The sequence below is a fragment of the Genypterus blacodes genome, unplaced genomic scaffold, assembly GCF_046128005.1.
Source record: "Genypterus blacodes isolate CSIRO-AG114 ecotype Tasmania unplaced genomic scaffold, CSIRO-AGI_Gbla_v1 ptg000055l_1, whole genome shotgun sequence".
NCBI lineage: Eukaryota > Metazoa > Chordata > Actinopteri > Ophidiiformes > Ophidiidae > Genypterus > Genypterus blacodes.
Genome location: NW_027466867.1, coordinates 352349 through 368212, shown reverse-complemented (window position 1 = coordinate 368212; position 15864 = coordinate 352349). Strand labels below are relative to the sequence as shown.

Sequence of the window (15864 nt, the reverse complement as noted above, 5' to 3'; positions counted from 1 at the left end):
ACACCTAAAGCCACCCCCCCGTCTCATCTTCACCCAGGGTATAAAAGTGCAGCTTGAAGACGAGGAGCTTCACACTTCCTTCCTTCAGCCGAATCGAAGCATTTGTGATTTTCGCCGTTTGTGAATTTGACGCATCTGAGAGAGGAGCATGCCGACCAGACCCATGAGCACCAGAATCCTCTCTGAGGCCAACAAGCCAGGTACCACAGGTTTCCTCCTCCCTACATTTAAAGAGATATTTTAAACTCCAAACTTTAACTATCATCAGTGTTTTTGTGTCAACTTGCAGATCAATCAGCCTTTTTAAATGGGAGGAACTTTGTCTTTTCTTGCTTTGTTGTACATTGACTTAATTGGGTCGATCCCCTCTTAGACCTGTGTGGTGTTAACCTGAAGCAGAAACAGCTCTTCACGTGCTTTCACACTAACCTTTGACCTTTAACCTTTTTTTTTAGTGAAGAAAATCAAATCCATCAAGAGCGAGAAAACACACACAGGTACCAGATTAACATCCAGCATATGTTGAGTCCATGTGTGTTTGTTCTGTCTGTGTTTAATCTGCTTCACTCGTTTACAGAACATGTTCCTGTTTACGTTCCCGACATCCCAGAACCCACCAGCAGAGCCGAGCTCATGAAACGTAAGAGCCCACATTCTTCTTTAACGCTCGCCGTTCAGTTTCGCCACCTGTGGATCTGACAGTACCACATTGGTTGATTGATTTCCCTCCATAGATTGGATCAATCTGTCTTTGGATGACAAAACCGCCAATAAGATGTTGTGGGTTTCCGACAATGGAACCAAAGTAATGCGCAGGACTCAGGAGATCTGTCCCGTCCTGGACCGGCCTGAGAGATATGAGTACTCGCCTCAGGTATGTAGATGCACACACACACACACACACACACACACACACACACACACACACACACACACACACACACACACACACATGCCTGTAACCAGATGAAGAGCTGGAGTCTCTGCATTCTTCCCCTCTTAGGTGCTCTGCAAAGAGGGCATTTGGAACATGCGCGCCTACTGGGAAGTGGAGTTCTCAGGCTGGGCTGTGATCGGCGCCACCTATGAAGGCGCCGGACGCAGAGCCAACTCGGGGCCCAGCGGCCTCGGGGAGAACGAGGAGTCCTGGGGTTTGTGTTGGGACGGAAGTCGCTTCCAGATCTGGTTCAACGGGCTGAACAAAGACATCGTGGACGTTCCCTTCTGCTCCACCATCGGCGTTTACATCGACCAGCCCGCCGGACTCATAAATTTCTACGTCCTGCCTGGCGAGGAGGCGCAGAGGGAAGTTCAGCTGCTGCACACAGTGAAGACACCGCTGGAGAAGAAGATCCTGCCCGGGTTCTGGATGGGGATGGAGTCGTCCTGCAGGATAATGAAGCGAGCAGACTGACCTGCAGGAGGAAGAAGACGTCTTTATTATGTGCTAATATTGAAATATTTTTCTATTTTGTTAACTTTCTCTGACTGTATGTGACTTCCTGTATGATGTGTTTCTTTGAGTACTTATGAAATAAAGTATTTATTGCTGTATTTGCATGTTAGTAATGGTTCTTCTCATGTAACACATTTAGTGGTTCTAAAACTGTGACTTGAACAAACGTATCTCACTCAGCGCCCCCTGGTGGTTCGCCTGATGATGAAATGTTTGCAGCAGCAAATTATTGATGAATAAAACGGGTTTCATTAAGGAATATGTTTTGGGACTATATCAATTAATGAAGAGCACCATTTTTTACACCAAATGTCCATAAAGCCATAAAGCAGCAGGCAGTCGCCAGCATTGTTTCACACTAAACTTCTCCTAATGCCCGTGAAGGTCCTGATTATCACCCGAGCTCTGCCTGTGTTTGCTCCCTAATGGCTGAAAGCCGGCGTGTGTGTTGGGATGAGGTTGTGCCCTCGGTGTAAAGTCCTCACAGCATCGAGCCTCTCTGAGTTTGACTGAGAAGATGTGAGAACGGCTCCCGTCCGGTCTCGGGGCCTCACTTTGATATGTGAGAGGCTGCAGCCAAACGTTTGGAAGATCACTTTGCCACCCTGACAGGTGGGCCTCAGCTCTTTGCCGCCTTAACACCTCGAGCTGAAGAAGCTTTGTGGAAACTCAAAGTGGGGCACAACGTCCACGTCCTCTGTGCTTCACACTGCTGCTGTGCTTCAGACTGTGAAGGCCGTGTGTGGCAGAGGAAAGAGATTTGTGTTTGTGTTGTAACAATAGGATGAAAGTGGTGGCGTGTCTTTGTTTACAGTAGAACTTTGTCTCAGTCTCAGAAGGTGGAAACGCTCCATTCTCTCTCTCCTATGAACTTATTTGGATGTTGAACAGATCAGCTCATGTGTCCCTTGCACATCAAGCCGATCCATGAATAAACATCTGTCACTCTGAAGGCACACACAAGCGCTCAGATGTGTGAGGCTGATTTATTTGGTGTTCGCCATGATGACTGTAAGTGAGGATTTACAGGCGGGCCGCCGCAGTTAAAGCGGTATGACTGGTACGAGGGCGCATACTGAACTCGTCAGTATACTAAATAGGAAAGCGTGGAGGCAGTGAGTGAATGATGGCGCGTGGAGCTCCTGTGGCCTACATGTTTGCATCTGTACGTGTGAGCCCAGCTTATGTGAGGCATGTGAGCCAGCGGTAACCTTAAGCTCGCTCCATGAGCAAAGTGATTTAAGCTACATACTGGTGACCCATATATCACACACACACACACACACACACACACACACACATAAACATAAATATATATAGCACAACCCCACATTTCCTGCTGCAGTGTGCAGGTTTCTCCTCCTTTAAAAGTGAATAGGGACATTGAGAAGTAAAGGAATATGGAATCATAACAGTGTGCCTGATTGTAATAGACATCATGGTCTTTGCATGTTCATGTTGTATACAGTAGCGTGTTCTAGATGACTCTCCTGTTATATGACTCCCCTCTGGCCCAGAACCATCCTATCAATGACATGTGGCTCTCATTTATTCTGACACTATTGCTCCCAGCAGATTTACTGTCAAGTAAGAGCTGACCCACATAACTGCCCACGGAGTAACGTGTGACCTATAGAGAGGAGCGCCGTGTTGTTCTAGTATCTATACATCCACTAACACACAGGAGAAGGTTTATGTTCATTAAAAAGTCATAATCTAAGTAAGAATATCCTCCTGAGACCCTGCGTCCTCATATGTGGACATTACATTTTACCTTCTCTACACTTTGTATATCGTTGTGCTTCACTTGAACCTGTTGTCCTCATATCTGGACATCTGGCTCGCTACAAAACAGAGCAGACAGGAGAATTGGGTTGTTCTCTTTGTGATCCCCTTATTAGGTCTGAGGGTGGATGTGATGTGGGGAATTAGTTGTAATGTCCCTTTAAGGAGGATGGCATGACTTAACCTTCATCTTCTGTTCTTCAGGTTTGACGTCCCTCCACCCCCGGATCACCCGACCTTCCTCCGGAGGCGCCGAACCAAAGGGGTGAGTCTGTCACGTGTATGTCGTGGTTTCATGTCCCACTTTCTGGACAGGTTTATGTGAATTCCTTCCTGGAAAAATGAATAAATTACAACTTATTTAACTCATTTATTGTATTTGATGATCCAGCATTATTCTCACCGCTGAGGAGCTCAATTGTCTCCCAAAATGTTTATTATTTATTTATTTTTATGATTTCTTATGCATCTTATTGTTGAAGTGAACTGATATTGATCTTATCTGACATCAGTCAGCCTGTTAGTGGATCACAGAGAGCTTCCTCTTTAAACAAATGTATAAAATGATGAAACGTCTTCCTCTGCTGGCCACTTGTTGCTAATACACCCAATGTTTAACCTAAACATGCAATATGTGCTTAGTAATCTTAACGTGGGCTCAGTTTGCAGTAGTCATCATAATAAATGGATGCTAATACGCTAAGATGGAATTTAAAGAACTACTTTCCTTTGATGTTTACTGTGTGTGTGTGTGTGTGTGTGTGTGTGTGTGTGTGTGTGTGTGTGTCATTGTGTGATTTTGTGAAAGTGGCCATTACATGAGCCCTACTTAACCTATGACTGTCTACATTTCCCATGAGCCTCTGAAGCTGCTCTTCCTGTTTCCTGTTTGAAGTTACCCCACAGGGTGTTCCAGCGTGTAACAGGAGACGATGAGTAGCCACGCAGCTGTCACTCATCTGGGCCCATTGTGTAGAGCAGCAAGAAGGGGGAGGGGCCGTAAATATGTGCGAATGGGACATCCTGGACATCTGAGGTCAAGACCCCCGTCCCCCCCTGCCCCCCAGGGGTCAAACCCAAACGGCTGGGACATGTGAGACCCTAATTATGAGAGCAACAGCTTGTGTGTTTTCTGGAATACTCGGCGTCGAGATTGCAGGATTTTCTGCCTGTGGCGTCGACTCGTGTCACTGCATTCCTCTCACGCGTTAGAATACAGAGTCAGCTAAGCGACCGGGCCTCTGGGCCGCTGTTACCCCCCGCCAGGGTCATTTTTAGCCTCGGCTTTCCAGATATCTCCTCTCGTCTTTATCGCCGCTCTCAGAACGCCTCTGATATCTTCCTCCTGCACAGCGGGAACATCCCCCCCCCCCCCCCCCCCCCTCCCCTTCGAGGCGCCCGGCCGTAGCTCCCGCACGTGCCGGCTTCTCCTCTGAGTCATCCTCAGCCCGTGGAGGATGTGATGTCACAGAGCGTTCCAGCTGTTCTCTCATGGCAGGATGATGATGATGATGTCAGAATATCCTGGATAAATAAGGCTGATTGGAATTCTTTAAGTGGGACACACTGAGTCTCTCTGGCTCAAGCTTGTGGATTGTTGGTCCCTGTGTGTATGTTAACCCTGGTGTGTATCTATTGTTAACCACTTAGTGTAATACAGAGGCCAATCATCTGAGAGCATCACATCAGGGCGACCTCATCATACTCTGAATAGTTTGGCCCTGGGAAAAATGGAAGACTGGCATCCAAAATCTCTTCCTGGCAGGAGTTTAGAGACGCGTATCTGGGAAATGAAATCCAAATGCTTGCACAGGGCAGAGAAGAAGAAGAATGGAGGAGCAGCTGTGTTTTTTTCCTTTTGCAAATTCCTGACTCACAATCCCACACTCAGCAAAAGACAGAGAGGCTGTGAAGGGCAGGGTGAGAGGGAGGGACACCGAGGAAGAAGAAGGAGAAGGAGAAGAAGGAGAGAAAGGGGGGTGTGAAGAAAAAGGGGGCTCACAGAGGAAACACTGTTAGAGGGGAAAGACGCACGGACGGAGCGCAGACATCCGGACGCGTAGGTAGATCACCGGGGCAAACGGTGCCGGGTACAAGAAGAAGAAGAAGAAGAGAGAGGGAGAGACGCACGTTACTGTACGAGGAGGGAAGCAAGGGACCAAAGAGGAAGAAGAAGAGAGGCGGCCAAAGCCTTGAGGAGATGCTGTGAGGAGCCGGTGCCAAGTTGATGGAGCCGGGAGCAGCCGGGAGCAGCAGGCGGGTGCAGTTGGTCAGGTACAGACAATATGGCAGCTTAATCCTGATCCATTCTGGGGGTGATGATGAAGAGGGGGAGAGTGGGAAGAGTCTGAAGTGATTGACATGATTGATTGATTGATTGAGTTTAATCTGTGACATATTTCAGGCCTGCTGGTGGATTTATGAGCTTTCATCTCCTTGAAAGAGACAAAATTGATTTAAGTTTCTCTGTGAAAACTGCTGTGTACTAAAATTCCGTGTCATCATTCCCAAATCCTCTTAGGAAATCCCTTAGGTCAGCACTTAACTCATCAAGGTCAAACGTATGTTGATGATTTTGTTGACTTTTAAAGGCACAGACATGCAAATGTTTAGCTTGTGAAGAAAGAGGATATTTAGCGAGCTGATGTATTCAACATGTTCCCAGTCCAACTTCACATGACGCTCTGGAGCCTCCGGGCCGCCACAAAGCCGACTCTGTGCCGCCACACAAACCCACCGTTTGTCCTCCCCTCTATGGCTCTTTAGCATTTTAAGTCCTCTCCTCCCCGAGATGTGACCTCCGCTGATAAGAGGGAGATTTTCCAAATACTTCACGACGCCCACGTTAGCTGGCCGGCTGCGAGGTCGTCGGGCTCCGCTCGCGTCTCTCACAAAGACTCCATTGTCCCCCGCGTCTCACCATCAGGGGCCGGTGGCTGATTGCTGCCCATGGCAAAACCTTTGGATCACCCACGGGTGCTAATGGTGGTCGAGCTTCAGAGGTTTGTCATGGAGCTTTTATCTCCACGTTCATCAGTGTGAGCGGTGTGAGATGTTGGACAATAACGTAGCTGTGCAGAGGAGGATCAGGTGTAGAGTCTGAGTAGAGACGCTCAGTCAGACATGACAGCTCCAGGTTCAGCTTCACTTTATACTCTAACAAAGAGGCAAAAGTCTCAATCTGTACATCTGGCATTCATGGACAGTGGGTTCAAATAATTCAAATACAAATATTTAGTAAATGTCCGTTTTATAAGTGGAATGGAGCCCTGTATCACACACACACACACGCACACACACACAAAGGGCTTCACAGGCCCACGCAGCAGCAGAAATGATGGAATCTTGGGTTTTGGAATTCAATCACACAATCACACAGTGTAAACAACTTTACAAAAATACACGTCAACAAACATCATCTGACCTCCAACAACCAAATTACTGCAAAATATTACTAGGACCACTTTCCCCTCTTCTTCTGTGGTCACGGGCTGCCGTCTGTATTTTGGGACTCATTTCCTAATCATGTCCCTCATACCAGCCCCCCCTCATCCCCCCTCACCCGCTGCCAGATTGGTATCACACACACACACACACACACACACACACACACACACACACACACACACACACACACTCACACACACTCTCACCCTCCCTTGCCTCTCCCTGCCACCACGGCGACGCAGCTGTCACCTGTCAGTTTGTTCCATGGCACACACACACACACACACACACACACACATGCCGGGCCTGTTATCCCGCTCAGAATAGAAGTGTGTGTGTGCGTAGAAGAGTGTGTGTGGGGGGGGGGGGAATCCTTGGACATATGGAGGTGTAGCATGTGAGTGGACACAGCGAGGCGTCGGTGGGAGCGAAGCAGAGAAAACACAGAGTTCATGGGTAAGACAGGCAGTTTGATCATATCTGTTATATTCTGAGGTGTGTGTGTGTTCACTAGAGGCTGAGAACACACGCTGACCTGTAACACTGCGAGAGAAGACATTATGAGCTGACTTGTTTCAGTGTATTGATTTTAACTTCTTTCAGTTGATTAGGCAATTATTTATTGTTGCTATTATAAGAGAGAGAGTGAAGATATGTTTGATTCTATGGGTTTATATAGGAAATTAAAATAAATTCTGCTTTTCTGTCACATTCATGGTGTGTGTGTGTGTGTGTGTGTGTGTGTGTGTGTGTGTGTGTGTGTGTGTGTGTGTGTGTGTGTGTGTGTGTGTGTGTGTGTGTGTGTGTGTGTGTGTGTGTGTGTCTTTTTCTCCCGGCAGAATGGAGGACCAGGACAGAGTCAGCCAGGCGTCCAGCGTGGCCACCATCTCCTACTTCCCTGTCAGAAGGGTGTGTGTGTGTGTGTGTGTGTGTGTGTGTGTGTGTGTGTGTGTGTACGCGTCATGTGGGATGTCAGTATACAGTCCTTATGAATACCAGCTCATTCATTGCCTTCGTTTGTGACAGGATGGAGACGGCAGGGTGCAAACATTTGGGAAAAGGTGCCAGGCTGCCAAGAGAGACCCCAACTGTCCTGTGGTCATCAGAGGGTGGCTCAACAAAAAAGTAACCCTGCGTCTGCGTGTGTGTTTATATGTATGTGTGTGAGATGGAGGTCTGGTCGAGTTATGAAAAGCTGAGTTTCTCTCTCTCTGGTGTGTTTCTGCAGGACAGTTCGGGCCTGAAGCTGTGGAAGCGTCGGTGGTTCGTCCTCTCTAACTACTGCCTGTTTTACTACAAAGGTGAAGATGCAGCCCTCGTGAATCTCTTTCCTCTGTACATTGAGCGTGCAGCACTGCTTCATTTCTCCCTCCCTCTCTCTCTCCCTCTCTCTCTCTCTCTCTCTTACTCACCTCTTATCCGGCTCCCATCAGACAGCAGAGAGGAGTCGGTGCTGGGCAGCATCCCGCTCCCCAGCTACAAAATCCTCTTCTGCACGCCGCGAGAATGCAAGAACAGGAAGAACACCTTCAAGGTCGCACTCACTCTTCATCTTTCACGCCTCATTTACAGTACATTGAACTCACTAACGCCACTGACAATATCCTCTTTAAACACTAGGTGGTGCACCAGGGGATGCGTTCCTACTTCTTCAGCGCTGACACGCAGGAGGACATGTTGGGTTGGGTTCGAGCCCTCAGCCAGTCCGCCGCCATGGACCCCTACAGCTCCATGAACAGGTACGGCGCCGTGTGTGAACAGTATCTCACGTTTTGTTCTCGTCGGGCCCGGTGTTAGTATCGTCTCGCCCCCGCACAGGCGCTGCTCCAGCTATCAAGACTTCACACAGATAGGGGGCAGCAGCGAGTCCATGGAGTTCCCCAGGTCTCCTTCCGATTCAGAGGGTCCCTGCCAGAAACGCAGGCACGTCAGCAGAGCTCTCAGCGAGCCCAGCCAGCTGACGGGCGGGAGGATGGGAACGCCGCACGCAGAGCCGAGGGGGAGGAGGAGCGGGCGTCACAGGTACGTCCAGGTCCCGTACGTGTGTGTGTGTGTAATGTGATCGTATTCAGGAGCAGGGAAAGTACTCACTGTTTCCTGATCTCCACACAGCCCTTATGCCCGGACGCCCAGCCCGTCTGAATACAGGCGGAGGTCTCGCGGTCCAAACCATGAGGACGATTTCTTCCTCTACACTTCCGACCAGGGCTCACCGCCTACACACTCTGAATTGGCGGGAACCGGCACGTTGACCTCCAGAGGTCAGCTGGGGTCGCGACCTCACACGCCGGTTGGAAGGCTGGACATCCGGCCCCACGACGACCTCTTCCTCACGGTGCCGCAGATGCTGTGCTACGCTCCGGCCTCGCCCAAGCTGGAGTTCAAGTCCATGCCCAACACGCCCGGATCGGAGCGCTGGCAGAACCTCAGCAAGGTGCACACGCTCTTTAAAACCCTTCTCATGTACCACTGGTGGTCCACTTGCCACAGTTTAACCCCAGTTTCTTCCACATCCTGTATATGTAACGTATAAGATCCGTATTTGTGTCGTTCCCCTGGATGCTGTGATGTTTACGTGACGTTTCTTCTTCTCTGTGCGAAGCCGACGTCTGTATACGGTTCAGTCCATCACGTCCCGTTCGGGCGGCGATCTCTGGGAAAGGTGACAGCCAAACACCGCCCCCGTGCCGTATGTGTGTGTGTGTGTGTGTGTGTATGACATCATAGGTCATACGTGTTGTTGCGGTCGCTGCTGTTACACTGGTGCTGTCTCTCCACGCAGGGCTTCTCCTCGGGGGCCCACGCTGACCTGCTGCCCCCTCTGCCCCCCTCATCCAGAGCCACGCATGCCCCCCACCCCCCGCACCATCACCACCACCACCACCATCACCACCGCAGCCATTTGTCTGTATGTGTGCTCCCGCCCGCCACGGTACAGCTGCGTGTTCAAGTGCTCCATGTTCACTCCCTTAAACACCCATATGTACTGTACCTGTGTGTGTGTGTGTGTGTGTGTGTTACATGTAGCGTCACTAATTTAGTCTCTAACTCAGGATTCAAATGTTGTTTAATTGTCCCTGTTGTGTTTGATTGTACAGTTGTTGTGATTAAATCTTTGTATCTGTGTGTTTTGTCTGATTAATAAAATGGAACACGCTTAGCTGCTCTTACTTACTTACTAACTTACTTACGTGTGTGTGTGTGTGTGTTCACTGATACAGGTTAAATAAGAAAAATGATGGCCTTTCAATTAACCCATAACAAATCTATTTACAATGACATCATGCTAAATAATAGAATAGTATAATGAGGAACGTGTAGTCAATAATGTAGCAAACTGTTAAACTTGTTGCTTTTCAGCCTCCAAAGCTCGACACCAACGCACCAATCAGACCTCTGGAAAGTGACGCAGATGTGAGTATTCCCACATTTTCCACAAACTTCCACTTCTCTTGTGTTTTTCCCTCTGAACGTTGGTTTTCCCTCTCCAGGCCGTGCTGACGCGGTTGTGCGGCTGTGACAAGCTGCTGCAGTCGCTGTCAGTGGAGCTGGCACAGCTACAGATGGACAAGGTCAGAGGTCAAACTCAAACTGGACACAAAACCGACAACAAATGAGATGTTAAGATGTCTAAAGTCACACAAAGCAGAGTGTTGTGCCTCAGACAAAGACTCTGTCCGTGTTGCAGGACAGTGTCCAGTGTGCGTTGGAAGTGTCCAGACTGCAGCTGGAGGAGTGGAGCAGTCAGGGCCCTCGAGCCCACGAAGACGCCTTTACCCAGAAGGCTTTGCTCCAGGAAGAGCTGGTCACCATCCGGGCCAGAATGTGTGACGTGTCCCTGGTGCGTACGACAGCCATCCAGCGGAGACGCGTCGTGTTTGAACTCCATCGCTCAGTGTGTTCAGTTGTGTTTGTCTCCTTTGTTTTCATTCAGGAGATGGAGAGAGTGTGGGCTCAGTATGAGAGGATGGAGAGCGAGCTGTCTGTCATTCGCTCACAGCTCCAGCACATATGCAACTTCGGGATTCCTCAGGTATGAAAACAGAAAACAAAACATTCCCAAATAATCCGTTTGAGCTCCAAAGTAAAGGTCTGTCCTCATCCCTTCATCAGGAGCAGTCTCAGGCCCAGCGGGAGCTCTGGATGATGGAGGACATCCTGGCCGGCCTGAAGGTCAACAGGGACCACTTCTGCCTTCTGCTGGGACTACAGAGGCACCACGGTAACATGACATCATGCACGTCGCCCAGATTCATTCCACAATAGACGAACAGTGTGTTTGACTTTGACCTTTCCCGTCCCTCCAAGTCTCCCCCTCAGCGTTCCGCCACGCCGCTCCACATCCTGGATCTCCTGGTTCGCCCACGGAGAGGCTTCGCGGCGAGCTGTCTATGGTACGACTCTTTCCTATTGTCAAAATGACCTCTGACCTTTTGCTCCCTTTATAACACGGGTCAAGCAAAGAACAAATCTACTTTTGTGTAAATATTTGAATTTAAATGTCATTAATAAAGCCTTCTCGTCAATAAATAATGATAAACGCAGCAGGAGGAGGAACAAGAGCCGCCGAGCCGCCCCCCTTTACCCCAGGAGCTGCAGGAGGGCCCCCAGAGCCGGGACCAGGGCTGGACCGAGTCGCCGTACGAGGTGGAGGGATCACCGCCCATCATTACAGATCAATGTTTAACACCAGCTTCTGGAGCGGCTTTCATTTCCTGTCTGTGTTTCTGCGTTTCAGGGCATCTACAGTCACGCTGTCGACCCCCCACAGAGGAGCAGGAAGAGCCAACGTGACGTCGTCAACGTGAAAACACAGAAAGACGCTTTAGGTCAGCAGAATGAGTAGCTTCCTGTTTCAGTGCCATTTCTCTCACTTCCTGTCACTCACTTGTCCTCTTCCTCTTCATCTCTTAGAGTCCCAGTCTGGTTCAAAGTGGATCACAGCTGATACGACAAACCAGACGACAAAGGTTTGATTATGAATATATTTTTTCCAATCTCCTCTTTATTCAATGCAATGAGGCCATGTTGCAGTACCTCCTCAAGACGAGAGGGGGCGGCAGAGGCTCACATGATTGTAGCTCAGGCTCTATTTCTGTGCTGCCAAACCAAACCCTCTCTTGTTTTTCACACACACACAATTTCAAAATGTTCTCACTTTCCTCCACTTTCACAGAAGAAGGGGAAGATGAGTGAGGAAGAGCAGCTTGTGAGGATAAAGAGGAACCAAGAGAGGTTGGCAAACAGAAAGAAACCTCCACTGCCACACCAGGCCGCCCACACCCAGGGTCAGAGTTCAGAGGGCCGAGAAGAGGTTTGCCAAGTTGTCAATCAGTGTGATCGCTGGTGCCAGATAAGCTTGAATGTGTTCTGATCTTGACGTTCCTGCCGTGGTTTCCTCAGGCCCCGTTTCCCCTGAGGGTGACGCGAGTCGTCACGGCCGTGCTGCCGACGTCTCTAGTGGCCCGGCGTGTTTCTGTGGAGGACCCCCCGCCCGAGCTGAACACGCCGCTGCCCGAGCAGATCCCGCCCGAGATGCAGCAGCAGAGTAAGAAAGCGCTGGGCAAGCCGCCCCGGCGTCTGCTGCTGCTGGAGGGCGCCGATCACAGCCAGGCCGCCGCCGAGACGCACCAGGAGCAGCCGATCAGGAGGAGGAGCAGACACCAGCATGCAGGGACGTCCAGCGCCTCCGCCAAGCAGGAGACGCAGACGCAGGCCAGCGTAAGTGAGCCCACCGAGACGTCCAGGACCCAGAACCTCGGAAATGGAAGCATGACCTCAGACACCCGGGTGAGAGAGAATGCTTTGATTCTCCTTTGATTCTCTTACTCGTGCTAGTTTAGTGTGTAGAGTAATGTGGTGTGTGATCTCATGTGGAACTGCTCGATCAGGCTGAGGAACCCAGGCCCTCTGACCTCCTCCTGACCCCTGACATGGACCCTGACCTCTGTCTGACCCCTGAGCAGCGGGAGGCCAAATTGCGGCGTGTGGAGCGAATACGGGAGAGGGTGATTCGTAGGTGGGATCCTCCGTGTGGCGTTTGTAGCTAAGTTTGCTCTGCTCGGTCCAAACGGGTTTCAACTAGTCTCTCTCTCTCCCTGTCTCTCTCTCTCTCTCAGTGCAGCCAGAGAGAGTGGCGTAGGTCACGATCAGACGCCAATCAGGAGGAAGGAGGGGCAGGAAGATGACGCGTCCAGGAAGCACGGAGCGACGGCAGGTACGCTGCCAAACATGAGGCGGGAATTCCAAATATTTCCATTGGAATCACAGATTGAATACTTAACCACGGACTTCAATTGGCTTTTTTCCAGACCGGGGAGCATACGAAGGCTACAGATCCTGTGGGAATAACGTCAAACACTCTCTGTATTACGCCCCCGCAGACCTTCAGCCCTCCGGCGGGACGTCTCAGGATGAAGACGAACACAAAGATTGCCCGGGAAAGTCCAGAAGTTATCCAGGGAGCAAAATGCAACGGCGAGATCACAGCGGGAGAAAATGGTCTGCCAAGTCCAAAATCAGATCTCCTCCTTCCTCCCCGCATCACATCTCCTCTGTGACCTTCTACCAGAAACGCGGAGGCGAGGGATTTACCACTTTCAAGGATGTAGAAGAAGAAGAGCTGACAGAAACACAGGCGGATGAGAGTCAGAGCGACTTCTCCTCTGGAGACCTGCGAGCCAAGTGGTTCCTCTCCACAAACCAGTGGCAGGGTTTCATCCCCCTGCAGATCCACGAGCTGGAGGCGCCGTGTGAAGAAGCATCGGACGCGGACAACCAAACCGCCTGCGCCGACGAGGTCACCGACTCCAACAAGATGTCGTCCACGGTCAGTCAAAGTTTAGAGAAAATGAAAGAGAACCATTCGCTCTTCTACAAGATCGCCTGTGACATCAGCATCTCAGACTCAGACATTGCGAGGAACGACGGGAACTCAAACGGCCAAATGGCGTCCAGGCCGGAGGAGGGATCGGAACTGACGATGAGTGAGTTTAACGCAAATGAAGATGTCGCTACTGTGAGAGGACCGTCCGACCTGGAGATCAGGGAAGATCAGGTGATCGCCTCGGCCAGAGCGTCGTCCAATACCTCAGACAAGTCAGAGAAAGAGGCCAGCATTTATGAGGAGATTCCCGATCCTGTCAAAAGGCTCAACCAGGACGACTCCAGGACAGAAACCGATCGGAGCGTTTCTGTTCAGGGCCCAGAGAGGAGCGAGGAGGAGCACAGCGGGACGAAGGACCAAGAGAGACCAGAGAGGCTGCAGAAATCCAGAAGTTTGTGTGAGGAGGAGAACGACTCCATCCCGCCGCCCGGCGTGATCCGGAGCGGCTCCTTCGGAAAGGCAAGGGTGACCGTGCTCAGGACCAGCTTGTAGAGGACAGAGAGAGACGGAACAGCGAACTTTACGAAGGACAAAGACGCCTAAAGAGGAAGAGGAGGAGGAGGAGGAGGACTGAGTGAAATCGGAGTGAAACGGGAACACGAGGCGTCCGTATACATTATCTCTCGAAAACTTGAATATTTCCATTATTCAGAACGTGTAATATAACGTGTGGTTAGAAATGGAGACAGATAAGAGGAAGTACTACAAAGTGTGTGTCGTCGTGCTGCTCGTTAGATTAAATCCTTCATTCCTCATAATATAATATAATATAATATAATCAATGTTTAACGTAAAGGGCGGTTGCTTATGTTTGGCTCCATAACCGCTTTACTGTCGCTGTAACATAGAAACGTGTGTTTTGTACCTTTGAATACTCCATCTAATAAACATTCTGTGTGTGTATCAACGTACACAGACTCTGACTGCTGCTCGTACACACACATATATGCATCGTGAGATTTCATCGAGCCGAGCGTTTTGCCTCAGTGAAAGCGGTCGTGCTGCTCTCCGTTCTCTCCTCCGGCTGCGACCGGATGCAGGATGGCATGGAGCTGCACTGAGGGGGGGGGAAAAAAAAAGACGCCTTTGTCACTTTAAATCCTCGCCGTGTCTCAGTGGATGACATCATTGTCTGAGAACACATTACATCACCCCTTCCCAGGCTCCCTCTCTCTCTCCCCCCCTCGCTCTGTCCCCCCTCGCTCTCTTTCTCTCTCTTAAAGACAGCACTACCTTATGTTTACCGAGCCCCCCACCACACACACAGTTGCTTATCTGTTTACAAATGTGATATCAATTTCCACATGCATATTAATCATCTTTGTGTGAGTTTACATGTCCGTGCGTGGGCCCTAGCAGATTCATACTGTGTGAGTGTAATCAGCATGCAGGAGAGGATCCCTATAGGTGAGGAGGCCAATGCTATAAATGTGTAAGATACAAGATGGCAAACATCCAGGAATTGATTAAATATTGCCAACGTACTGATCACAACATAGCCAATATCTTCCTATAGTGCTCCAGAAGCTTCATTTTGCTTCCTCGGACACTTTATACACTGATGGAGAGCTCAAATCTCTACTTCTAACTCACATTAAGTCATTTCTACGCATTTATTGCCTTTAAATATCAAAAACCAATACTGATACCAGAGAATATAGCATAAAGGATTATTTGTTTATAGAATCTGTGCGTCTTAAGCGTCTAATTAAGTCTGATTGGAAGCACCTGCGTGTTTTCTGCAGTCAAGTCAGCCCGCGCGCCGCCTCCTTATTTATTAATTGATATTAATTAATCAGGTGTGTTGTTCGGCCCTGTGTGTGTGTGCGCGCGCGCGTGTGGGCGTGCGTGTGCGCGTAAATCACGGAGTGGATGCGCAGAATGCCGAGAGAATGTTTCTTTAAGACCCATTACCTTCCAATCCGGCGGAGGGGGAGTCTGTGGTAAGGTGGCGTAGCGTCTCTCCCCGCGTCCCCCCCTCCTCCTCCTCCTCCTCCTCCTCCTCCTCTTCCTCCCTCTGCTGCCGTTTACATGTGGAAAAGAGAGACGGGGGGGAGAAATAACCGGGGTTTTTTTGAGGGGGGGGTCTTGATTCTCTCTCGTTCTCCGGGTGCGGGGCGCGGACGCGGAGGCATGGAGCCGTAAGGATTATTTAACGTCAAATATGGACACTACGGGCTCCCCGCGATGATTGTGGTAAGGATGCAACTTCACACACGCACACACCGCCCCGATCGCAACCCAGTTTCCACTCGGAAAAACGGACAGAGACACGGAGGGAGAACGTGCA

General features: G+C 50.0%; 2 protein-coding genes across 2 annotated transcripts; both read left to right on the top strand.

The window, feature by feature from the left end:
* The first annotated feature begins 23 nt into the window (after nt 1-23).
* LOC143002241 (tripartite motif-containing protein 16-like protein) lies at nt 24-1607 on the top strand. The gene is made up of 5 exons (XM_076152259.1): nt 24-200; nt 456-497; nt 578-640; nt 735-874; nt 1004-1607. The coding sequence occupies exons 1-5, from the start codon at nt 149-151 to the stop codon at nt 1412-1414; spliced, it is 708 nt and encodes a 235-aa protein (XP_076008374.1). The 5' UTR covers nt 24-148; the 3' UTR covers nt 1415-1607.
* A 7944-nt stretch (nt 1608-9551) lies between these two features.
* On the top strand, nt 9552-14445 carry plekha4 (pleckstrin homology domain containing A4). The gene is made up of 15 exons (XM_076152058.1): nt 9552-9620; nt 10049-10102; nt 10180-10260; nt 10377-10529; nt 10623-10721; nt 10802-10910; nt 10997-11082; nt 11234-11335; nt 11427-11517; nt 11603-11658; nt 11865-12002; nt 12092-12478; nt 12580-12707; nt 12808-12905; nt 13000-14445. The coding sequence occupies exons 3-15, from the start codon at nt 10252-10254 to the stop codon at nt 14064-14066; spliced, it is 2523 nt and encodes an 840-aa protein (XP_076008173.1). The 5' UTR covers nt 9552-9620; nt 10049-10102; nt 10180-10251; the 3' UTR covers nt 14067-14445.
* The last annotated feature ends 1419 nt before the right edge of the window (nt 14446-15864 follow it).